Source organism: Phoca vitulina, unplaced genomic scaffold (assembly GCF_004348235.1).
Source record: "Phoca vitulina isolate PV1807 unplaced genomic scaffold, GSC_HSeal_1.0 scaffold82, whole genome shotgun sequence".
In the NCBI taxonomy this organism is placed as follows: Eukaryota; Metazoa; Chordata; class Mammalia; order Carnivora; family Phocidae; genus Phoca; species Phoca vitulina.
In genome coordinates, this window is record NW_022589785.1 from 3,452,107 (window position 1) to 3,479,027 (window position 26,921).

Consider the following 26,921-nt stretch of genomic DNA (forward strand, 5'->3'; position numbering starts at 1 on the left):
TGTTAAGCAACTGCCTTCGGCTCAGGTCATGATCCTGGAGTCCCGGGATCGAGTCCCGCATCGGGCTCCCTGCTCAGCAGGGAGTCTGCTTCTCCCTCTGACCCTCCTCCCTCTCATGCTCTCTGTCTCTCATTCTCTATCAAATAAATAAATAAAATCTTTAAAAAAAATAAAAAAATAAAAAATAAAAAAGAATCACTGGTCTATAGGGACAAGAGCAAAGAAAGATTCTAAGCACTTTTGGTTATAGCTACATTTAAGCTATTTCTCCTCAAGATCCTGGTAATGTGACTCATGGTTCAGCACTGTGTCGAATTTAGTTATTATTAGGACAGGTGCAAAGGCAGCCTCTTGAGCCATCAGGACAGGGAGAAGTGTTCACTGAGCTACACTTTGAGTCACATGCTATGTCCCTGGTTCTACCAGTATGTTGGAATCTCAGCCGTGGCACTCTCGACCCTGCTGAGCCAACATACTCATACCTGCATTGTGTGGGCCACACTGTTCACCTTCTGCTCTCCCTGTGTACCTTTACTAACACTCCAGGACCCTTGTGGATGCCTGTCATCCAGGTTATCCCTGTGCCTGCAGCTCTTTCCATCACCTCTGTTCTAATTTGTTCCAACTGGCCATTCCCCCACAGTGGCTGTTGGATTATTTTTTAGTTGTTATTATAAAAATGTTAAAAGCTTTTCCAAAAAAAATTCTCAAAAACTACAGGTAAATATTGCTTAAATAAGGTCATGTTTTGACATCTTTTCCCCTAAAATACTCAGCAAGCCCCATTTCCCAGAGGTAACAATTTGTGTTACTTCACATTTTGCTGTCTCTTGCATTTTATTGTTAAAGTTACACATGCTCGTTAAGTCATTCTTTTACATTTTATTTTCAGAGTTATACATATTCATTTAAAACCTTTTTTGCAGGGGCGCCTGGGTGGCTCAGTCGTTAAGCGTCTGCCTTCGGCTCAGGTCATGATCCCAGGGTCCTGGGATCGAGCCCCGCATCGGGCTCCCTGCTCAGCGGGAAGCCTGCTTCTCCCTCTCCCACTCCCTCTGCTTGTGTTCCCTCTCTCGCTGTGTCTCTCTCTGTCAAAATAAATAAAAAAAAAAAAAGCTTAAAACCTTTTTTGCATAATTAAGGAAATTAACCCCACTCCATTTCTGGTTTATTTCCTTCCCTTTTGCTACTCATAGAAAGAGTTGGGTTGGGTTGGGAAGAATATTTAGGAAGAGAAACCAGTGTTTGGAAGGTTTTTTTGTTTGTTTTTACAATAGTTACTTATATTCTCATTCCAAAGTGTCTCTTGAGTGTGGGCTACTAGTTCGTGCTATTATTCTGTTGCTTTCTATTAAGCACGACTTCTCAGAAGAACTCCTAGGTTTAAGTCTGAATTTAAGGTGAATTTTAAATTTCCAAAGAGGTTTAATTTATATGAAAAAGCCTTTTCTCATTGATTAGCACCCAGACCTACCCACGCTCCCAGAAATGCAGGTGGTTCTCCACTGGGAGAGCTGGGGGCGGTGGGGGGCGGGGGGGAACCACCTTCCTCCTCAGCCCTGGCCAGCAGCAGCCTCTCCTTTGACTTGATGGAATGTACCAGACCTGAACTACCAGTTTCTGCTTCAGAAAAAAGGGAGGCCGAAATGTTGATTATTATCACATCAGTGAGTCCAGGCCTTTTTTTTTTAAGCACTGCAGCGAAATCCAAGATGCATTTGCTTCTTCTTTATTAAGCTATTCTGATGCTTTTCAGAATGGTTTTGACATTGATAATAAACAGTTGTTTTCTAACGTCTTTACCAAATACTACATCAAAGCTGGACACTGAATAGAGGGAGGAAGATGACAGTGAAATACTGTTTAAAGAAGGGCTTTGTACAAGTTCTCCTGCTTTGATTTCTCAGCTGACACCCGACACCATGTTTGTCTTGTGCTCGGGTGCCAGACCCATCGCAGTGGAGATGTCTGGGAGATGGCGAGTGATGGGAATGCACTTCTCCAGGCTCGAGGGATCTGGATGAGAGGGGAAGGCAGAGGGACAGGGAAGAGCAGAGTTGGCGCTGGCACCTGCCTTTGGGCACAAAAAAATGAAAGGACCCTTTGTGCTTCAGGGCGGCTTATCTTCTGGGCCACACAATAGGCTTATCCCTCTCATGCCCCATAGGGGTGGCTCCAAAGCTCCCGCTGCAGGGTCTTTATGCCCATTTCCGGCCTAACCGGAGTGTCAGGTTTCCAGTGTTTTGAGTCGAAAGAAAGGGAGCTTGTAGGCAAGGCTTTTCTGTGTGTGTGGTAGCCCTTGCCATTTTGGGGTCTGTTTCAGCAGGACGGCCCATTATTGTCATGGCACCCTTGAGTTGAAAAGACCTTCAAGGGCATTTTAGAAATGTGAAGTAAACCTTTAAAAAATATTACTGCTGCATCAGAAGTTGGTACCAGGATCACAGGATTGCATGTTCTGACTGAAACTCTTTGGGTTAGCTTTCTTCAGAATTTTCTGAGAAGTTAGTATTTTGAGGGAGGAATAGGACCCATTTCTGTCAAGCATGTGCCAACTAGCCTGATGCTGGTGAAAGCTTGTCAGTGGAGTCTGTATTATGTGAATTTTATTTTATTGTTTAAAAATTACACAGTCAGTGTTCATTGTAGAAGAAGCAGGAAAATAAAGAGAAGCAGAAAAGAAAAAATAAATTACTGATAGTCCCATTCTCCAGAGATACTTTCAAGGGTTTGATGTGTATCCTCGCCTGAATACATCTTTTCAAATGATAGGATTGTGTCACCCATCGTGTTTTCGAACTACCTTTAAAAAAAAAACCTAACAAGACATGTGGATATCTTTTTATATTAATTATTGTGTCTCTACACCGCATTTTTACTAGCCGCTCATCATTCCCTTATATGGATATAATATATTTACTTAACCAATCCTTAAGTGTTGTTTATAACTTTTTTGTATTATAAAAATGCTGTGGTGAACATCTTTGTAAGCGGAGATTGACTTAAAATAAAGTACTAAAGGAGAAATTGCCTGGTAAAGCGGTTTTGCATATGTTTTGGGCCTTTGGCTCTAATTGCCAAATTGCCATCCTGACCATGTGTATCCATTCGCATTCTTTTTTTTTTATGTAAAGATTTTTTTTTTTTTTATTTATATGAGAGAGAGAGAGAGAGAGCACAGGCAGGGGGAGGGGGAGAGAGAGAGGGAGAAGCAGACTCCCCACTGAGCACAGAGCCAGCTGAGGCTCTGATGCCCTGAGGTCAGGGGATCATGACCTGAGCGGAAGTCAGACGCTTGACGGACTGAGCCACCCAGGCGCCTCTGGGCCCCTTCACATTCTTATCCACAGTATTGAGAGCACCTGTGCTCTCAGCCACGGGTGTGACAACACTTAAGTGCTAGTGCTGCTTGGCATGATTTGTTCTGTGGTTAATTGTCCTGGTTACACTGTCATGAATCTTTGTGAAATTATATCACCTTTGTTCACCACACACAGCCCCCGCCCCCAAACTCTGAAGTATATGTCAGAGTGCATGAGTTTGTTCTTGTAGTGTTACCATTTTTTTCTCCTTTTTTTTTTTTTTTTTTTTTTTTTTTTTAAGTAATCTCTACACCCAACGTAGGGCTTAAACTTAGGACACCGAGGTCCAGAGCCGCATGCTCTTCAGACTGAGCCAGCCAGGTGCCCCCCGTTTTTCTTTTCATAAGAGGCAGCACTGAGATACATACCAATTATTAGAAATAACACAGAAGCTGATGCTTTTTGGTAAACCTGAAAAGCAATGAACCAGTTGACTTAACATGACAGAAATGGTACTTGTGTGTCCTTTCCCCGACAGAAATCCAGATGGAGATGTGAGCCCCTGGTGCTACGTGGCGGAGCATGAGGATGGTGTCTACTGGAAGTACTGCGAGATTCCTGCTTGTCAGAGTAAGGCTCTAATGCGCCACCTGAAAGGTCTCAGGACACTGAGCACCGAGGGTACAGAGTGGAAGGCCACTGCCGGAAGGCAGGTTGTTCAGGCAGGTGGATTTCCTGAAGCAGGTGAAAGGAGAAGCAATCCTGGGCTGAGGATTTTCCCTTCTCTTGTTGGGGCTTTTTAGAAATAGGGGGCCTGGTTCCCTCAGGACCTGCATTCCCTTGATGGATAAGCCCACCCAGAATTTCTACTTCTACTTAATTTCCTCATGCTGATTCATTCATGGATAGAGAGATGGCAAGAGCTCAGTAGCAGGCCAGGGAAACAAAACTACCTCACACATGGGGCGCCTGGGTGGCTCAGTCGTTAAGCGTCTGCCTTCGGCTCAGGTCATGATCCCAGGGTTCTGGGATCAAGCCCCGTATTGGGCTCCCTGCTCGGTGAGCCTGCTTCTCCCTCTCCCTCTACCTGCTGCTGCCCCTGCTTGTGCTCTCTCTCTCTCTGTCAAATAAATAAATAAAATCTTAAAAAAAAAATACTACCTCACGCTTTTGGGAGAGAATTGTCTAGAGTGAATGATGAATCCCTTTATAGACAGTAAAACTAAACTATGACATTACTTATTATTTGCATTTGATGAACTATCTCCCCTGAAAAATGGTATTCAGGAAAAATCTAATTGATCCCCTCCAAAGCCAATGTGATAGTCCTTTTCCTCATATCAGCATAAAGATGTTCTCTTGTTTTGTGTGATAACTCGTATCTCATCCCGCTCTACTACTGAAAAGCCCAGTTTCTTCAGCTTTTTACTCCAAGGCCTGTTTTCTAGCTGTTTCCTTCATTCATTTCAATATTCAGTGTTTATTATATGCAAGGTACAAAGGCAGAAGTGTACCCTGACCCTCAGGGAATATGCAATGTGGCAGGGACTCTTAGGAAGACACTTGAAAACAAGGTAGAAAATAGTGTAGGAAGGTTTAAAGTACAGAAACCAAAACTGGAATGGTACTGGAAGGGGTTTACTAATGTAGTGTTCGTAGGATCTTTCTTTCTTTTTTAAAGATTTTATTTATTTTTTGACAGAGAGACAGCGAGAGCGGGAACACAAGCATGGGAAGTGGGAGAGGGAGAAGCAGGCTTCCCACGGAGCAAGGAGCCCGATGTGGGGCTCGATCCTAGGACCCTGGGATCATGACCTGAGCTGAAGGCAGATGTTTAATGACTGAGCCGCCCAGGCGCCCCTTTTTCTTTCTTTTTTGAGAGAGAGGAGTGGGAGAGGCAGTGGTAGAGAAACTTAAGCAGGCTCGATCTAACCACCCTGAGATCATGACCTGAGCCAAAATCAAGAAGTGTACACTTAACCAACAGCCACCCAGGCGCCCTGTAATATCTTTTTAAATATGCCAAGGGAGCAGGTTTTTTCTCAGTTACTAGGCTGAGGAAAAGGGCAGCTCATTCATAATAATTCTGTCTGGATTGTTTTTTACCATATTATTTCCCCTCACTCCTTGCCCTGCCACCTTCCTCACTCCTCAGCCCCAGAGGCTGTGTATGTAGTGTGATATGGAGGTTTGTGGGGGACCTGGGACCTCTCATCACGCCCGCCACAGCAGTCTGAATTCTGCTGCCTCATGGGGAAGGGGTGCTGCAGGCCCCACCGCTCACGTTCCGAAAGTTAAACTTCCAAATGAGACCATGGCCTGGCAGTGAGGCCCTGGCTTCACTCCCCTTCCAACCCGAGTATTCCTTGATTTAGTCCCAAAATTGAGAAAACAGTAAAGACCAGCAGAATGGGCTTTTGCTCAGTCTGCTTAATCAAATTTTTAAAATGAAAAACATCTCATTTGGCTCTAGTTATGTAAAGAAGAAAGGGGGCAGGGGGAGAGGAAAGCAGATTTTGCTCGGTCCATTTGTTCTACACAAAGATCGTCTTTTAGTACTAGCCTATGTCATTCTCTCAGGAATGGCAAAGAGGGGATTTCAATCTGGCCGCTTTTATTTGGAAAGATAATCCTCAACTTGCATTTATAAAATATAATTTGGGCCAATGGGAGCCAACTCATGTGGTCACTGAAACTAAGTTCCAGAAGAGAGAATTACTGGAAAATGGTACAACCCATCTAGTACTCCTCTAATTCCTAATATTTGCAGGATGTGCCTCACTATTCCAAAAAAGGAAAATTAAATATCATTTCCTTTTCTTATGGCCCCTTAGTAGGCTTCTCAAAGCTTCTGAAGTTGGCCTTGAAATGGTCTGGGCAGGGAGACATACAGAGGTTGGGAATGAGAACTGGGGAGTACCTGGTTTGGGGGGTGTAGGGGAAGGAACAGTGTCTGGCTTTGGTTCTTTGGAAAGCCCTTCTGTTCACCCTGTGGGCACCAGGGCAGGGCTCCCCATCTAGCTGAGCCTCAGACCTTGAGAGTCTGGCAGAACATTGTGCTCCTAGTGTGTCTGATTAACGTAGTCGAGAAAAACTCCTGTACTGTTTGAAGCAAGAGGCCTTGGTAATTGCCTAGTGGACTTGATGGAGATATAGCCAGCCTATTTTAGGCCAATTTTGTCGTATTTCTGGATGTGGAGTCATAATTTTCATGAATAATACTAACCCTCTGTGTGAAGCCCACTATTCATAATTAGCGTTGAACTTGTCATACAGGAAAAGGCCTGTGACATGATCAGATTCCTGGAAAGTTCATATCTGAATATAACAGACCCAGCAGGAGCCGGGGGAGTTGATGTTTAGGGACAAAGCAGAATGTGGTTGAATGGCGGGCCATTGTGTGGAGACCGGAATCTCTGCCCATCGGCATGTTTTGGGACAGAGCTAAGACAAGCAGGGAGGCAACGATGAAGTATGATTCAAACAGGGGGCAAAGAGAAACTTGAACTGTGCTCTTGACCTGTGGAGCATGGATCAGAACTTTACCGTTAAAAAGAGAATAACTCTGAGGTAATTGGATTTGGTCTTCAAACTACATGGGCAAGTATGTTTCTCAGAAACCCCAAGTTCCTATTATGGACAGGAGAAATACAGATCATTAAAAGCAAATTTCAAAGTCATCAAGGTTATCATCCCTCTAGATCCCATCCTCTACAACTCTGAGTCCTGTTGGTTTGGCTATTGAGGGGGAAACTATTTGGCTTAATAGCTGTTCTTTGCATATCTCTTTCTTGTTAAATAATCATCCTCTCCATTCTAATTCCCATTTATTTCATTGCTTTCAAAGGATGTGCTTGAATGGACCTTAGCATGGCTTTTTTTTTTAAAGATTTTATTTATTTGACAGAGCACAAGCAGAGGGAGAGAGAGGGAGAAGCAGGTTTCCTGCTGAGCAAGGAGCCTGATGTGGGACTCGATCCCAGGACCCTGGGATCATGACCTGGGCTGAAGGCAGCCTCTTAACCAACTGAGCCACCCAGGCGTCCCAGCATGGCTTTTGATTTGTTCTGTTTTACCTAGATTCTTTATAAAGTTTGGTGCAGTTTTGTAAAAGTTAAGTAATCTAGTTGTGAGGTGGAGGGGAACCTGCAAATGGCATTTAAAGGCAAATATAATTTCCTTCACATAGCCGATGTGGGCCTGAAAACACGGGCATGAGAAATTTACTTTCTCATTGCTGAGAGCTATTTTTTGTTTGCTATAAAACATTCACCTGATTTCTACAAACTCAACTATACAAATTCATCTTTGAAATAGGGAAGTTTGAACACAGACTATTAGATTATATTAAGCAATCACTGTTAATTTTATTAGGTACAATAATGGCACAGTGGAGATATATATACAAGTAATTTTTTAAGTCATTTGAAATTATACGTACATACTGAAATATTCGTGGTTGAAATGATAATATGTTTGGGATTTATTTTAAAATGACCTAGTCTTCCAAAGAGTGAATGGGTCAGATGAGGGAAATAGATGAAACTAGAATGGTTTAAAAAAAAAAAAAATGGGTATTTGTTGTTATTGCATGACAACGGGCTCATTATTCCTTCCTGCTTTTGTATACATTTGAAAGTTTCCATTATAAAAAATAAATTCTATGATATCTTAAAATTGTATAATATTTTAACTATTTCAAAATAAATATGTAAATACAACATTCAAAGTATCTGGGTTCAGATGTATAACATGATTAACCTAATTAACCTAAATTGAGATAATTTGCACATAGCTCCCAGGTATCTGAGTTAGTTATTACAGTTAGTGATTAGGGGCACCTGGGTGGTTCAGTCACTTAAGTGTCCGACTCTTGATTTTGGCTCAGGTCATGATCTCAGGGGCATGATATTGAGCCTCGTGTCAGGCTATGTGCTGGGCGTGGAGCCTGCTTGGGATTCTCTCTCTCCCTCTCTCTCTGCCCCTCTTCCCCTCCCTCTCTAAAAAAATAAATAAAGTTAGTGATTAAAGTTTTAGTTATTAAACTAACATTTAAATTCAAGTTATTAAAACTTATTTAATTATTATTAAAGTTAAAGCTAATTATAAAAGTCATTTAAAGTTGGTTATTAAAGTTGAAAATCACAAGGAGTTTATTACTGGCTGTGACAAATGACATTTTTTAAGCTCCAATCATATGCCATACCTTGTACAGCACAGGGGACACAAGGATGGTGTGGTCTGCAGCCTGTGGGGAGCCCCTAGACTAGAGCCAAAGACAGACACATAGACGATAAGCATATGCAAGATACTCTGTAATAAATGAGATGAGCAAAAGTTTAGGAGCACTGAAGGAGGGGCATCTGTCCTGGCATGGTGGGAGGCCAGGGCTACTGGTTATCAAGGAGGGCTCCTGGAAGAGGTGGGATCTTGGCAACAGGGCTTCTCCAACTTTAAGTTTCCTTATGAAAATGTGGTAGTAGTATAATCACAGGAATCTTAATAAAATGCAGATTCTGATTCAGTAGGTCTGGGGCAGGCTAGAAACTGCAGTTCTAGCCAGTCCCTGGGATGTGGAGTTGTAGGACCACACTTGAGGTAGCCAGGTTCTAGATGTTAGGGTTGGGTAGAGTAGGGAGGGCAGTGGGGGTAGGAGGAACAGTGTGCATGCACACACACACACACACACACACACACACACGTGAATTCCCAGGCAAAATCAGTGTTGCCGAGATAGAAATTTAAGAAGAAAGGGCAAGAGGTGAGGTCTGAGAAGAATTAGGTGGGACCAGATAATGGGCAACAGTTTTGTGGTCTGGGTATGGAGCTTGGACTTGACCTGGGAAGATGGTGATGAGCCTGCAGAGTGTGGAGTGTCAGAAGATGTTTCTTCATAGCTTCTCAAGCTTCCGTGTTAGGGATTTAGGGTGAAGTTTCTCCCTCTCAATCCATGAGAAGTTCTCCAGAGATTGCATGATTCACACAGAGGAGTCCTAAGGGGATGTCAGCCGTGGCACCTCTGCAGAATGGGGCGTCTGGTGCCTTCACTGGCTCACGTTCCTTTTAATTGAATGACACCCTGGCCTTGTTAAAACAGATTTGTTGTTCCTTACAAATATGCTTCCAATCGTGACCCCTAATAAGAGTTTTTAAAGCTGTGTTCAGAGCTTGAGTAAAAAGCCAAGGGCACTTTGGCGGTCTCTCAATTACAGAAAATGTTTTGTCTCTGTTAACACTTTTTGCATTTTAATGTCAGCCCTGATGTTTAGTATATTTTAGCTTTTATTTCAACTATCATTGAGTACTGACATGTATAAAACACTTATATTCATTCACGTGACCTCATTTAACCTTTCCAGCAGTGCTGTGAAGCAGGTGGTGTGTCCACTCCCCACCCACCATTGTTTAGATGAGACAATGAGGCTCGAGTAGTGAGGTGATCCAATGAGGATTACACCCTGAGCCAAATCGGATTTGAATCTAGGGCTCTTCATGGCAAGACCGGTGCCCTCTCCCTCCAGTTCTTGAGAACAGCCCCATTTCCTTTATTTCCTTTAAAACGGGGGCCCTGGGATGGAGCCAGGCTACTGCTGAGGTCATTCTTGAGAATTTTCTTGGTGGATTGTTTGGGAATTAGAGTTTGAAATTCCGATAGTATGCCGAATTATTAAGAGTGCTTTATTGACATTGTGGAAACCAAAGGATTAAGTCAGTGGCGACAGAGGGTCTGCAGTGAAGCTGTTAGCTCTAAGTCATTTTCTTGTCTTCTTTGAGTTTGGGAAATCCCGAGCCCCAGGAGGACAGCAGGTTGCGATGGTATCCAGGAAGCATTCGCTGCACAGCAGAACGGCTCTGTAGGATGTTGGGTCATCTCCGCGGGTGTTCCCAGCCCAGCTGTTCTCAGCTGGGAAGGGGCTCCCCGGACTTGGACCCTTGGGTGTGAAACACTGCATCAGCAGCCTTGTCCAGGCCTGGGGGGTCTCTCTGAACATAGAGTCTTCATTGAATGGGCTGAAGTTCACCTCAAAAAAGACACATCTGGGTGCATCATTCACACTTCACAGCTAAAACGAAACCCGAAACTTCAGCTGATAGCCAAAGCACTATTGAAATGAACATTAATAATATAAATTATGCAGACTTGTTTTTTGCCCCTCTTCTCTCTGGTCATTACAATTACTTAACGTTTTTGTTGCATCGAGTCCTTTTAGATTGGCATTAAATTAGCATACGTCAGAATCCTGCTTCATACTGTTAATTCTTGCTTTATGTGAGTAGTTTTGTTTTCCCAACCAGACTAAGCTGTTCAAAGACAGGAGCAGGGGTAGCCTCTGGAATTTCTGTGAAGGAGAGACTTAAGGTGGAGAGGGAGATTCCTCTTGAAGCTGCATTTGCTGAGCAGTTGCTCTCTTTTTACATGGGTGGTATGTTTATTTGTGGAGGGTACTGATGGAATCTAGGGGGACTTCCCCTCCCCCCAGGGCATCTATTGTAACAGTCTCCCACAACACCTAGCACAGGGGAGGCGATAATGGTGCTCATTAAATATTCCTGATGATGTGATATCATGTCTCTTTCAGTAAGAAAGACAACACAAATTACTGGAAAGAATGTGGACGTTAGAGTCACACTGCCTTAGGTTTGAATCTTAATTGTTTAGTGGCTTTCAGCAAAATGACTCTCCTCTGAGCCGTGGTCTCCTCATTTGTGCCTTCTAGGGTTCTTTTGAAGATCCAATGGGTAAAGTACACACAACCCCAAGTCCAGGGTCCAGCACATGGTGGGCATGAAAGTTCTAGCAGGTGTTATGGTGGCCTGTGCTTTCCCCAGGGAATGGACTGCTGTTGGCATGTTCCCGCCATGCAATTCCTGAATAGGTTATTCCTAACCTGTGTGTTATTTCTGTCCATTCCTTTTTTATCTGACTAGCCACGGGGCTCAGTAGCGTGCCTCAGCTGCTGTGGGGCCACTCCCCTGGGGCCTGGTGTGGCGCTGCAGTCAGGGAACACAAGAGGCCCTGCATTCATTCTCACAGTGCAGTTTTATGGTCTCAGATCTGGCGGATACTCGATTGTTCTTTGTTTTTGGCAGTAGATATTATTTAATTTTCCATGAGGAAAAAAAAGACTTTCTGAACCAAATGGCCATTTTCCTCAATGACAGATATATACTGTATTTCCAAAATTTTCTAAAGCACGGTTGGGCAAGTCATACTAATAACTTAAAAACGTATAATCATTCAGATCAACAAGGATGATTTCACTGAACACCTTTACACTAGCGCTTGCCAGTAAGGAATATACATAAACATAAGAAAGAGTCCCTACCGTCAATTTTATGATGTAATTAGGAATCTGATTTATAAACATGGAAGGAAATTGGAGACCAGCCCACCAGTTACATACATTCAATGCGATTGAATTAGGAGGTGGAGTGCTGTGAGTTTTTGCAGATGAGAGGGCTCTCGGTAAGGTTGTGGAGGTTGGAGGCATCGTTACAGAGAAAGGCAGATGGGGCTGGATGGATCAGGACATACCCTGACAGGGACTTGGAAGAAGGGCCTGGGGTTGTTGTGCGTGTGGGCTGGGGATCACATTGCCCACATAGAGAAGCGGACAGGGAGGGACCAGGTGAGGCCTCGAAACCTCAAAAGCCAGAGTTGGCTAGATGGGGACTGACACAATGAAAGCCCTAGTTTAAGAAGATGAGCCCAGGGTCCACTTACAGGATAGATCCAAGGAAGGAAGTCTGGAGAGGAGAGGATGGGTGCAGATTTCTAAATCCAGGGGATCAGGGTCTGAGCTGTGATGGCAGCAGTGAGATAAGACAGGAAGGGTTAAATCCAAGATACATTTAGGAAGAAAACAGAACTTGATGACAAGTAGAATATATAAGGGATGAAACAGCAGGAAGAGTCCAAGATGACTCTGTGGTTCCTTGCCTGGGATATTTGTGGTATCCCTGAAAAACAAAAGTTCAAGTCAACAAACTGAGCTCTTCTTCCCAGAGACACAGCTGTATCATTCCTCCTGAACTTGGACTGACCTTTTGTCGAGTAAGGTGTTTCGGTTGTCTGTTGCTGCATAACAAGCCACCCCAAACCCTTGTGGCCTAAGGCAACAACAGCTTATCATTTCTCTTGCTCCTGTGGGTTGGCCGAGTTTCAGCTCAGCGGTTCTTCTGCTACTCTCATCTGGGCTCAGTCAGGTGGCTGCATTCCCCTGGGGGCTCTGCTGGGGCTGGGACATCCAAGACAACTTCAGGCCTCTACCTGGGTGACCGCTCTTTCCAACAGTGTACTCAGGCCACTCATATGGTGGCTGGCTGGCTTCCAAGAGAGAGGAAGCAGAAGCTGCCAGTCCTCTTAAGGCATGAACTCAGAAGTCCACCACATTCTGTTGATCAAAGCAAGTCACAAGGCCAGCCCAGATTCAAGGGCAAAGGAAATTGATGCCAACTCTTAAAGTAGGTGGCAACCACATGTAGGGGGAGGGGCAAGATTATTAGAGCCTCCTTTGGAGACTGTCTACCACATTACATCAACAGAAATTAAGTTTCGGAGAAGGAACTCCCACCAAAAGAGAACTACCACTGATACGTCAGGGCCGTGTGGGGGTCAGCATCCTTAGGAACTCTTACTACCTTCCCCTAAAGATAAAATTTCACAGGGGAAGAAAAGTCTGTGTTTACTTATTTATATAGGCAAGCTCATAGGAGACTCAGACATGAGTAGTGCCGCTTGCAGAATCAGTGTGACTGACGAAGGAGAGCTGATGTTTAGAAATAAAGTTAAAGAAGTATGGTGGGGCCATATTGGGATAGGACTTGGACCAAGATGGCAGCTGCCAGATCTGGAATGGAAGTTGCAGATGGACAGGACAGAGGGCAGTGTGCTTGTGGTCATGGCTCGTGGCTGAGAGAATGGATGAGTCTACACTTAACCCACTGATTCTCTGAAGGAAGTATTTGAAAGGATTGGTCCTCTGATAGGACACCAGTGGCATCATCTCATGTGAGCTTAGTTCTTGCTCCCATGGAGGGAAGAAATCAGCTACTGAGACACCAGCATGAGGTCCCATGGGCGGCAGATGGTCTCAACACAAGGTTAAATGACTTAAAATAAGCAAAGTCACAGCATTTCATTTCTTCATTTCTGAAGAAGCAGATTTTACTTATGAGACAAATAAAAGGAGTTCTGCAGAGCCAGGGAAGTTTTCCAAAATACAAGATAAGAACTTTGCTTTTGGTTTCTTAAACAAATATCCCAGATCTGGTCAGAGCACTGGAATAGAAAACATAGTAACAATCAGCACTTCTTATATAAATTGCAATCTGAAGATTTGTATTCAAATTGAGCTTTTGCCGTAATGGGCATGCTTTCTGTCTTTGTCAGGAGTTTTTTGATTGCCAGGAATGGAACTCACTCAAGTTAACTTGAATGAAAAGAATTTACTGGAAGGGCATTGGGAGTATATTGCAGAACCCCCATTCCTGTGTCCCAAGAACCTGGGAAGAAAGTACCCACTCTTGCCATCTCTCTCTGGGGCCACATGGTCTCCCACCTCTGCCTCTCTCTCAGGATGACATCCATGCTTCTTCCTCTTTGTGGACCAGAAGAATTAGCTCACTCCTCAATTCAGGTAGCCCAGATATGGCTGGTTGCCTTAATCCCCACTTGACAGAACCCTATAAGTCTAGCGCTCTCAGTTCATTACCTGAAATCCCAATTCCAGCTTCCTGGGAGAGAATCTTGAGGGCCTCACAGAAGTCAGTCAGAGGGAGCGCCTGGGTGGCTCAGTTGTTAAGCGTCTGCCTTCAGCTCAGGTCATGGGGTCCTGGGATCGAGCCCCGCATCGGGCTCCCTGCTCCACGGGAAGCCTGCTTCTCCCTCTCCCACTCTCCCTGCTTGTGTTCCCTCTCTCTCTGTGTATCTCTCTGTCAAATAAATAAATAAAATCTTAAAAAAAAAAGTCAGTCAGAGGATGGAGTCCTTTGGCTTGTTCCCAACCAGCAGCTGATCCTCTGAGAAGGTGCCACGGGCAATACGCGACCCTAGAAAGGGGTTGTTGGCCACGGAGACCCCCATGGAGGTATGCATAGCACCTTCACAGTGAAGCCACAGTTCTACCCAAATGTAAAGGGTGGCTAGTCAGCCTGCCTGGGTGCTTCCCAGATGTTCCTTGTGTTGGTAAAAGAACAGTAGTTCCTGGATTAATCTGAATAGAGGACCATCTCCCCTCAGCCACCTCTAAAACTTTTATCTCTGGCAAGACTACTGAACATCTGAAGAGAATGTTGCTAATTAACTGTCATGTGTTTTAAAGCACCAACTATGATAAACAAGGGGTCTGTTTGTATTTTAAGAGGATTTTTTAAAAATTGAAAGTGATGAAGCCTCTTTGGTAAGAGGAAAAATGCATGACCAAGCCACAGGACTTTAAAGTGGTCTTGAAAGTAAAAAGGAATTTGAGAACAAATATCCTTTTTCAAATTGACTTTTCCTCCCTGCTTCTGGGAAGAGCAAAGGGTGGGACACGGTCTGGAAATGCACTCAGTTGGCCAGTAATGCTTTTGAAGACTACATGACGTGTCTTCTCCGGCGAGACTTCGAGCCACACTTTCCAGCGCGAGTCAGAGGGCAGTGGCCCCCCCAGAGGCTGGCCACTGTCTCAGAGGCTGGCCTCGTGGCACACACAGTGTGGAGGGACTGATGTGTTTGAGAAGTCAGTCTTTAATCTGACTTCCATTCAGTTCGCCAGACCGGCCCTGTGAGCAAAGGGAACAAAACCACAAAGTGAGAATCTGCCACCCCCAGAGCTTGCTCGTGCTCTCTGGTTCCGTCTTCTCTGCCCCCGTGGAAGGCCCTTAACCTCGCCAGACCGTGATTTCTTCTCTGTCACATAGAATAACCCATCCAAGCCGCCTCCCTCAAAGGGCTTTGATTTCCACGTGAGATGCTTATGTGAAAGGGTACTGTGTGCTCACCAGATGTAAGAGATCAATGTTTTAATATCTGGAATTAAACCCAGTTTTTTGAGGTGGCTGCCTTTGATTTTGCCTTTTAACTCAATGCTATTTTAGTTTTCTATTACTGCAAGTTGTTTCTGTTTGTGTGGTGAATGATGAAAGCCCTATTTATATATACAGTTGGCCCTTGAACAACACAGGGGTTAGGGGCGCTGACCCCTGTCCAGTCAGACATCTGCACATAACTTGTGACTCTCCAAAAACTTAACTACTAATAGGCTGCTGTTGACCAGAACCCTTACCGGTAACATGAGCAGTCAATTAACGCAGACTTTGTATGTTACACATATTATATACTGTATTCTTACAACAGAGTAAGCTAGAGAAAAGACAGTGTTATTAAGAGAATCATAAGGAAGAGAAAATACATGTACAGTCCTATCCAAATACATGTACAATCCTAAAAAATCCATGTATAAATAGAAACGTGCAGTTCAAACCCGCGTTGTTCAGCGGTCAACTGTAATGAGAATACACACTGTTTATTCGGCACATATCATCCTGCCAGGCCTCGTGGTGTTTACTTTATTTACATTATCTCATTTCAATTCTCTGAAGAACGCTTTGAGACCCTATTGCTCCTCATTCCGCTGTTGATGAAGCTGGGGCCAGAATTCACCCTGGGGTCTGTCCTACACAGGAGCTCACGTTTGGGATTGCTGAGGAATGCTCACTGCTCCTGAACGAATATCACCGCGTCCTGGGACGGGAGCGTGCAAAAACAACTCCTGAGCTTCAGCATGGATGCCGGAAAGTGGGGAGCCTAGAGGCCCCCCCTTTAGAAACTATCTGTTCCTGTTTTTCACACAATTCTAATAAGCGCGACAGTATTGTTGTAAACCTAAGCAGCGGCAGATTAAGAAGAGGGTACACAGAGAAGTAGCACAAAGTAGATGTTCCCTGAGACTCCTTCCAGTTCCGATGTCCTGCGGGTTCGGCAGCCTCGGCGATAACCGAGGGGACAGACTTAACTAATGAAGTCAGACACAAGCACGTAAGAAAGCACACCAGGCTGGGGCCGTTTGGTGACGCACATTTGATCACCTCAGGCCACCAAGAGAAATTTAAAGTAGGTGAAACTGAGGGATGCCTGGGTGGCTCAGTCGGTTAAGCGTCTGCCTTCGGCTCAGGTCATGATCCCGGGGTCCTGGGATCGAGTCCTGCATTGGGCTCCCTGCTCAGTGGGAAGCCTGCTTCCCCCTCTCTCTCTGCCCCTCTGCCCACTTGTGCTCTCTCTCTCTCTCAAATAAATAAATAAAATCTTTTTAAAAAATTAAAAACTAGGTTAAACTGAGTTAAATGTTTTTGTTTTTTTTTTTAAAGAAATAGCTAATGCATTTTAGAAAGGTTCTGTCCAAACTGATGAGGATAAAACTTTAAGTTTCCAAGTTAACCTTTCTGGAAAACTCAGTTACCTTGAATGGTGTCTCTAATAGCCAGAGAGGACAGTGTGCAGGCAGGAGTCAGAACCAGTGGTCACTAGCTTTTTTTTTTTTTTTTTTAAGATTTTATTTATTTATTTGAGAGAGAGAGAATGAGAGACAGAGAGCATGAGAGGGAGGAGGGTACACAGAGGGAGAAGCAGACTCCCTGCCGAGCAGGGAGCCTGATGCGGGACTCGATCCTGGGACTCCAGGATCATGACCTGAGCCGAAGGCAGTCGCTTAACCAACTGAGCCACCCAGGCACCCAGTGGTCACTAGCTTTAAGTGGGTGTTGTTACGCAGGTCGGCTCTGCCTTTTACTTCCACCCTGCTCTGTTCCTGCACTGCCGCCTAAGAAGTACCTTTTACCCAGTCCCTCCACGATTCCTGCTGGTGGTGCAGAACATGCCTGTGCATCTGGCGTGCAGTGTTAGAGCACCAGCTCTGTAACTGGGAGCTTACCAGGCCCTGGGAATACAAGAGTGTGTGGAAGATACAGTCCTACCCTTAAGTCATTCATGGTTCATTGGGGAGAGAGACATAGGAACAGGTGTTTATTTATTTATTTTTTTAAAGATTTTATTTATTTATTTGACACAGAGAGAGAGACGGCGAGAGAGGGAACACAAGCAAGGGGAGTGGGAGAGGGAGAAGCAGGCTCCCCCCTAAGCAGGGAGCCAGACGTGGGGCTCCATCCCAGGACCCTGGGATCATGACCTGAGCTGAAGGCAGACACTTAGCCAACTGAGCCACCCAGGCACCCCATCCTCACTCCTTTTTGTTCCTGCAAAGGCCAACATTGTTTTCGCCTTAGGCCTTTGCCCTTGCCCTTCCTTCTGCCTGGAATATACAGTAAAGATTATTCTGGTTGCAGTGTACTAACTACATTAGAGTAGGGTGCACCTAGAAACAGGGAGATGGAATAGGAGGCCAGTGCAGTAGTCTAAGTGGGAGGAGACGGTGGCCTAACCGGGGGAGGTGGCAGTGTGGAGACAGAGACATGGACAAACGTCTGCAGTCTCTTGGGAGGTAGACTCACTGGTGTCTGGCAAGTGATTGACTTGGGCACGACAGGCATGATACCTCAGGCCATTGAAATCAGATAGATGGAGCTGCAGCATGGTATGGTCTGACTTCCAGAGGTCTACCTCACCACCCCACTGGAACATGAGCTGCCTCGATTTGCTCACCAAATTGTGAATAAAGCTTATAAGTTCCAGCTGCATTAATGCAACCCATAGCCTTGTTTATGTCTAATCTTAACATTTATGATTATGTGCCTTGGGCTCTCTATAAACTAATACATAATAACATGCTTACTTCTGATCATAATAGGATAAATGAGACAAAAATCAGAGTAAATGACCAGGATGATGATGATCAAGTAGTTCTTATTAAGAACCATTGAATGCATGGCTCGGGTTTCCATATGCAAGGTCCATTTAACAAACTGGGCTTATAGGATATGCCCCTGACTAGAGATGTTTAACTCACTGCATTTGTTTAAACTCTAAAACCCAGCCATTCCCAAGTCAGGCTCCCACTGAACACCAGCTTCCTACTGCCTAGAGCTTTTCTGTTTACATTCGCCACTATAGAGATTTGGTTTGTTTCCAAAAGATGCATTTTAACATTTGTGTGGTGAGCCACATTTGTTATATTTGAACCATGTGTGACGCAAGGGAGAAGGGTAACCACTTGGCTGGAGGGGGAAGGGTGACTTTTTGGGTTAGCAGTGGTACTTCCTGCCAATTTAACAGGAACTGGTTAGATATTAGATGGTGGCAGAAATTTAAAAGTGTGTACATACACACAGATACACACATATATTTTTATATGCCAACAGGCTAATGTGGATATAAAGTTTGTTGAACTGGACCATGCTGTTTTCTAGTCTTCTTTTTTAAGATTTTATTTTTAATTAATCTCTACACCCAACGTGGGGCTCAAACCCACAAACCCGAAATCAAGAGTCACACGTTCCACTGAAGGAGCCAGCCAGGCACCCCTGTTTCCTAGTCTTTTTTTTTTTTTTTTAAGATTTTATTTATTTATTAGAGAGAGTGAGCGAATGAGAAGAGAGAGAGAGACCACAAGCTGGGGGAGAGGCAGACGGAGAGGGAGAAGCAGATTCCCCACTGGGCAGGGAGGCTGAAGTGGGGCTTGATCCCAGAACCCTGGGATCACGACTCAAGCTGAAGGCAGACACTTAACCAACTGAGCCACCCGGTGCCCCTCTGTTTTCTAGTCTTTTTTTTTTTTTAAGATTTTATTTATTTATTTGACAGAGAGAAGCACAGCGAGAGAGGGAACACAAGCAGGGGGAGTGGGGGAGGGAGAAGCAGGCTTCCCACGGAGCAGGGAGCCCGATGTGGGGCTCGATCCCAGGACCCTGAGATCATGACCTGAGCTGAAGGCAGATGCTTAACGACTGAGCCACCCAGGCGCCCCTGTTTTCTAGTCTTTTATTTATTTATTTATTTATTTATTTATTTGACAGAGAGAGACAGCGAGAGCAGGAACACAAGCAGGGGGAGCAGGAGAGGGAGAAGCGGGCTTCCCGCCGAGCAGGGAGCCTGATGTGGGACTCGATCCCAGGACCCTGGGATCATGACCTGAGCTGAAGGCAGACGCTCAACGACTGTGCCACCCAGGCGCCCCTGTTTTCTAGTCTTAAACACAAAGAAAAAATGCTTTCTGATAGTTTATATGGCTCACTTTGGAATTGGATAACATATAACTCTTAACTGACCTAGAAATGCTTCTAGGACCAAGACTCATACATGTCTTATTATGTCTTCAGTTACATAAACTGAGAAGCCAAACAGAGAAAGTAGGGGAAAGGGCTTCATCTGATAGTGGAGTAATTCATAAATTAATAACACAGATGGAAAACTCAGGTCCAGAAAGGTTGATTTGTCCATGGCCTACAATCAATTCATTCCTTCATTCAACATGTATTTAGTATGTATTATGTAGATGTATTAACTATTCATTACTGTACAACAAATGACCCTGGAACTTAGTTACTTAAAATGACACACACTTACTGTCTTAGTTTCTATGGGTCAGGAAATCTGGACATGGCTTAGCTGGGTCCTCTTCCAGGTTTTTTACAAGCCTGCAATAACAGTGTCTGCCAGGACTGGGGTCTCATCTGAAGGCTCCACTGGGGAAGAATATACTTAGTTGTTGGTAGGATTAAGTCTTTGCAAAAACTGAAAGTCTTGGTTTCTTGCTAGACATTGGTCAAAGGACACCTTCAGTTCCTTGCCACATGGCCTCTCTGACATAGTGTATTGCTCTATCAAAGTCCATAGGCCAAGAAGGCAGTAGAGAGTCTGCTAGCAAGACAGAAGTCATAGTCTCTTGACCTAATCAGAGAAGTGACATGCCATCAGCTTTGTCACATTCTATTGGTCAAAAGCAAGTCACTAATCCAACCTACACTCAAGAGGTGGGGATTCCACATGGCATGACATGAACACCAGGAGGTGGGGATCATTGAGTGCCGTCTTTGAAAGCTATCTACCACAGTTAATACATATATTCAGGTTTCTTTATTCTCAAATACAGCTTTTTTTTACTAGACCAAACCGTCCAATTGTGTGGTTGTGAAACACTAGTATGTTCACCATGGTAGGCTGAATAATGGCCCCCCGAAATGTCTATGTTGTAATCCCTGGACTCTTTTAATATATTATCTTACATAGCATAAGGGATTTGCAGATGTGATCAAGTTAAGGATTTTGAGATGGGTTGATTATCCTGAATTATCCAGGCAGGCCCAATGTCATTACAGAGGTCCTTATAACAGAGGCAGGAAGATCAGAGTCAGAGAAGGTGATGTGGTGCTAGAAGCAGAGGGAGGGAAGGAGACGTGATGGAGACAGAGGCTGGAATGGTGTGGTCACAAGCTGAGGAACAGGCGCACCTTCCAGTAGATGGAAAAGGCAAGGAACACCCCCCACCCCCTGCCAGGCCTCCAGAAGGAACAAGTACCTGCTGACCCCTTGATTTCAGTCCCATATGATCCATTTAGTACTTATGAACTCCTGAACTGTAAGATAATGAATTAATGCTGTGTTAAGCCACTAGGTTTGTAGTGATCTGTTACAGCAGCTATAGGAAACGAATACACTCCCTGAAAGCACTTGGGAGAACCCACTAATGGAGTTTTTTAAAGAACAAGGGGAGGGGTGCCTGGGTGGCTCCGTTGGTTAAGGGTCCAACTCTTAGTTTCAGCTCAGGTCATGATCTCATGGGTCGTGGGATCAAGCCCCACGTCGGGCTCTGTGCGCAGCTGGGAGTCTGCTTCTTCCTCTCCCTCTCCACTCACATGCTGTCTCTCCCTCCCTCTCTCGCTCTCTCTAAAATAAATAAATAAATCTTAAAAAAAAAAAAAAAAGAACAAGGGGAGGCACAAGGCATAGGATGAAGGGCTTCCAAGGGCTTTTCCTGCCCTCCAGTGACTCTGAAACATAATTTACATATTGCAGCTTCTCTATTTTGAGGAAATTATTCCTAGTTCTCTTCAATGCTCAATTCTATCAATATTGAACAGATTAGTTAAAGGTGGACCTTGGGCCTCACATACTCTTCAGAAGAAAACAGGAACACGGCATTTGCCAGAGGATACTAAGACTTCCATTTTTAAAGCTTGTTGCTTGTTATTTATGTGTACCTTAGGAGTAGAAATAGTAGCTGAGATGAAAGTACCTGGCACAAATCGCTGTTCCTTCTTGGTGTTTCACAGCCAGATGTTGTGAAATTCTTTTGTTTTTCTTTTTCCTCCAGTGCCTGGAAACCTTGGCTGCTACAAGGATCATGGAAACCCACCTCCTCTAACTGGCGCCAGTAAAACGTCTAACAAACTTACCATACAAACCTGCATCAGTTTTTGTCGGAGTCAGAGGTTCAAGGTAATGATTCTATGGCCAAATATCTATAGAAAAGCATGAAGATGTATTTTTTTTCTTTTAAGATTTTATTTATTCATTTGAGAAAGAGAGATACAGAGAGATACAGAGAGAGAGAGAGCATGAGCAGGGGAGAGGCAGAGGGCAAGGGAGAAGCAGGCTCCCCGCCGAGCCGGGAGCCAGGAGCCAGGAGCCAGACGTGGGGCTCGATCCCAGGACCCTGGGATCATGACCTGAGCCGAAGGCAGATGCTTAACAATCGGAGCCACCCAGGCACCCCATGAAGATGTAAATGCAATCTGCCGAGATAACTTAAAAATATATATACTTTTTTTAAAACCTATCAAACCATGTAACTATTTTTCTGCCAAGGAGGAACTGAAGGAAGAGTGCGGCTTGGCATTCAGGAGTGTGAGACAGCATTTTTGTCTAAAGACGGGGCGAGAAAAGAGGAAAATGCCCAATATCTGTATCCCTCTTTGACCTCTGACAGAATTATGTATTTCCTTGTGCCCTTGAATGTTATAAGCAGGGACATCTCTGGCTTCACAGGGGATGTGGGAATAGGCCAAGGTAGTGGTTATTTCCTTGCTACATTAGGGGCCCTAGCCTGGACAAAATACTTTCTTTTCTTTCTGTCCTTTCCTCTATTTGCAATTCACTCCTTGGCTATTAAGGTTCAATAATGCTATTGTTTGCTATATCCTTCCTTCCTTCCTTTTTCCTTCCTTTCTTTTGTCCTTCCTTAATAATTCAGTGAAAAAGCCATTAATCAGGCCCAAGGAAGGAGAGTAGCCTGGCAAGGTCAGGGGCTTTGTGAGGCAGGTGGCCCAACATGATGGAGTAATTGGTTGCTTGCAAAGCATATAAGTAAATATACTGAGGATAATGGGAGCCAGATTTCTCACTGTTGGAGAAGGGAGCCAGAGAAAACCAAAATGAAACCTATAGTGTCAGACAGGGATTGAAGCTATTTGTATAGTGTATGGTTTTGCTATATAGAGAGACAGATAACGGAAATAAATATAAACATGTTTGTAGGTCCATGTGTGTGTTTGTATATACATATATATTTCTTATCTCTGTCCACTGAGAGGACCTGGGAACAGTGACACACTGGTTGCACAGAGCACACTTAGTGCTCAGATCTTGGTTTCCAGATACTGTTCTTCATTAAATAAGAATTAGGGCTCCTTGGAGAAAATTGCCGATTCTAGAGCTGGTCCTGAGAAAGTGCAAGAGGAGCCTGAAGCAGGTTGTACAATAAAGTAAGGAATGGTGAGGGCTTGTCAAAAGGACACAGGAACCAACTGGAAAGGGCTCCATTGGCCAACTCTAACATAATTTGAGCTTCAAAACAAAAAAATGGTAATAGGGGCACCTGGGTGGTTCAGATGGTTAAGTGTCTGCCTTCAGCTCAGGTCATGATCCCAGTGTACTAGGATCGAGCCCCACATCGGGTTCCCTGCTCAGCGGGAAGCCTGCTTCTCCCTCTCCCTCTGCTGCTCCCCTTGCTTGTGCTCTCTCTCTCTGTCAGATAAATAAATAAAATCTTTAAAAAAAATAAAAATAAAAATAAAAAAATGGTAACAATAAATATGCCCCATTGAATAAAATAAGAATCTACAAATCCACACTGATATAAATAAATAAGTGAACAAATAAATGAGAAGAAAGGCATTTTCTTATAGGAGAATGCCAACTAACAAATGTAAAAGAAATGTTGGAATTAGAAAATTCTCCATTTGGCAACTATCATAGTGATAATTGATTTGGAGAACAAATACCAAGATATGTAAATATCCCATGACCTCCTCTACTAGTGGGTGAAAGTTGCATGAGGAACAGGATATTTATATAGCCTCAAAGATCGCCCCACAAAATACTATAAAGGGAATTCTACAGTGGAGAAAACTGGCATACACTACCTTACTCAAGTGATCAAAGTTAGTATCACTAGTCACAGGAAAACTAGACATTGTATCCCACCTAACCTATCAAGAGCATAACATCACTTTGGTTGCATGTTATAAGGTCATATACAAAAATCAGTTGCATTTCTACGTACTAGCAGTGAACAATTGGAAAATAAAAAAATTTTTTTTGAAAATAAAAATTTTTTTTAAAGTTTTTTTGTTTTCTTAATTACCATACATTACATCATTAGTTTTTGATGTAGTGTTCCATGGAAAATAAAATTTTTAAATTCCATTTACAATAGCATAAAAAAATCTCAAAATTAACAAAGGATATTAAAGACCTATATACTGAATACTACATAACATTGCAAGAGAAAATTAAAGAAAATCTAAGTAAATAGAAATACAGACATTGTGGGGCACCTGGGTGGCTCAGTTGGTTAAGAGTCTGACTCTTGATTTTGGTTCAGGTCATGATCTCAGGGTCGTGGGATTGAGCCCTGCATTGGGCTCCTCACTCAGCAGGGAGTCTGCTGGAGATTCTCTCTCCCTCTCTCTTTCTGCCCCTCCCCACCACTTTTTCTTTCTCTCTAAAATAAATAAATCTTTAAAAAAAATACAGACATTATTCATGGATTGGAAGACTTAATATTGTTAAAATTGTCAGTTTTCCCCAGATTGATTTATAGATTCAATGCAACCCAAATCAAAATGATAGTTTTTTTTTTTTTTAATAATTAAGCTGATCCTAAAATTTACATGGAAAGGCAGAGAACCTAGAATAACCGAAATAATTTTGAAAAAGATCAACTTTGGAGGACTCATCAAGACTTTCTCTAAAGCTATAGTAATCAAGAGAGTGGTATTGGCATAAGAATAGTCGCATAATCAGGAGTTAGCACACAGTGGTATGTGGGCCAAATCTTTCTACCCATCTACCCAGCGAATAAAGTTTTACTGAAACATAGCCACACGCATTCACCTACATATTGTCTATTCTTTTCATGCCGCAACAGCAAAGTTGAGTAGTTGACAAGAAACGGTATGAACCTCAAAGCCAAAAACATTTACTATCTGATTTTTTAAGAAAGAAAAAGGTTTTCAACTCCTGCTATAGATATCAATGAAACCATATAGAGTCCAGAAATAGACCTGCACTTACATGGACAGTTGATTTTCAACAGAGATAAAGGATGGTCTTTCAACAAATAGTTCTGGAGAAAAATGGGAGCTCTTTGTGAAGAAAAATGAACCTCTGTCCTTACATCACACTATGAGCCAAAATTAACTTTCAGTTATACTACTGAAAAAAGTGCTATGGTAATGGCGTAAGGATGGATATACAGGCCAATGAAATCAAATTTAGAGTCCAGAAATAAGCCCATACATTTATTTATGGTCAGTTGATTTTGACAAGGGTGCCAAAATCATTCAATGGGGTAAGAATAGTCTTTTCAACAAATGGTGTTGGAACAATTAGATATCCAAATGGAAAAAAATGAATTTGGACTCCTACCTCACTTTATATATAAAAATTAACTAAAAATGAACCAAAGACCTAAATGTAATTAGTTTTAGCTATTAGAAGGAACTCTTAGAAGGAAACGTAGGCATAAATACGCATGACCTTGGTATTAGGCAATGGTTTTTTAGTTATGATAACAAAAGCACAGACAACCAAAGAAAAAATAAATTGGACTTCATCAAAATTTAGGGACACTATTAAGAAAATGAAAAAACAACTCTCAGAATAGGAGAAAATATTTGTGAATCATCTGTAAAAAGATTTAATGTCCAGAATATATAAAGATCTCTTACCACTTGACAATAAAAGGACAACTCAATTGAAAAATGGGCAAATGAGTTGAATAGACATTTCTCTATAGAAGACATACAAATGGCCAATAAGCACATGAAAATATGCTCATATTATTAGTCTCTAGGGAAATGCAAATCAAAACCATAATGAGATATCACCTCACACAATAAATAACCAATGGCTATAGTTTAAAAAAAATTTTTTTGAGGATTCTATTTATTTATTTGACAGAGAGAGAGCACAAGCAGGGGGAGGGGCAGAAGGTGAGGGAGAAGCAGACTTCCTACTGAGCAGGTAGCCCGACGTGGGGCTCGATCACAGGACCCTGGGATCATGACCTGAGCCAAAGGCAGACACTTAACCAACTGAGCCACCCAGGCGCCCCTAAAATAATTTTTTTGAAGGCAAAACAAGTATCGGTGAAAATGTGGAGATGGAACCCTCCTACTTTGCTGGTGGAAATATAAAATAGTGCAGCTGCTATGGAAAACAGTTTGGCAGTTTCTCAAAAAGTTAAACATAACCGTATAAACCAGCAATTCCGCTCCTATGTATACACCTAAGAGAGTTAAAAACGTATGTTCACACAAAAACTTGTACATAAGTGTTCATAGCAGCATTATTCAGAATAGTCCCAACCTGTAAATAACTCAGTGTCTATTAACTGATGAACAGATAAATACATTGTGCTACATCCATACTTTTGAATACTACTCAGCAACAGAAAGAAGATATAGTAAGACATACTGATGCACACAACAACATGGATGAATCACCAAAACATTATGCTAATTGAAAGAAGTCAAATACAAAAGACTACATGCTCAAAAAGGATCTTAGGTCTAACTAAAATGTAAAACTATAAAACTCTTAGAGGAAAAGAGGGGAGAAAATCTTCATGACTGGGGTTTACCTGGGTTTAGGCAGAAAGTTCTTAGGTGTAACACCAAAAGCATGATCCATAAAAGAAAAAATTGGTAAATGAACTTTTCCAAAATTTAAAACTTTTACTCTGTAAAAGACATTTTTTAAAGGATGAAAAGACAAGCCATAGCCTGGAAGAAAATATTCGCAAATCACATATGCAGCAAAGGACTTATATGCAGAATGCATACAAAAACTCTAAAAACTTAGTAGTTAAAAAAATTTTTTTAAATGGGCAAATGACTTGATACTTCACCAAAGAGGATACACAGATGGCAAATAAGCACATGAAAAGACATTCAGTGTCATTAACCACTAGGGTAATGCAAATGAAGCCCACAATGAGATACCACTACACACCTCTTAGAATGGCTAAAATAAAATATACTGACAATAACATGTGTTGACAAGGATATAGAGCAACCGGGACTCATACACTGTTGCAAATGTAAAATGGTACAGTCACTCTAGAAGCGGTTTCTTATAACCATAAACTTACCATATAACCCAGCATCCCCATTCCCAGGTATTTACTCTGGAGAAATGAAAGCTTATGCTCACATAAAACTACACACAAATGTTTATAT

General features: G+C 43.0%; 1 protein-coding gene across 4 annotated transcripts in view; it reads left to right on the forward strand.

Annotated features, from left to right (window-relative positions):
- KREMEN1 (kringle containing transmembrane protein 1) overlaps nucleotides 1-26,921 on the forward strand; it is a 66,113-nt gene that overhangs the window by 19,698 nt on the left and 19,494 nt on the right. For all 4 annotated transcript variants that reach the window (XM_032395044.1, XM_032395045.1, XM_032395042.1 and 1 more), the window contains exons 3-4: nucleotides 3,841-3,932; nucleotides 21,551-21,675. In XM_032395044.1, the coding sequence (XP_032250935.1) occupies nucleotides 3,841-3,932; nucleotides 21,551-21,675 (217 nt within the window). The remainder of the gene's footprint in view (nucleotides 1-3,840; nucleotides 3,933-21,550; nucleotides 21,676-26,921) is intronic.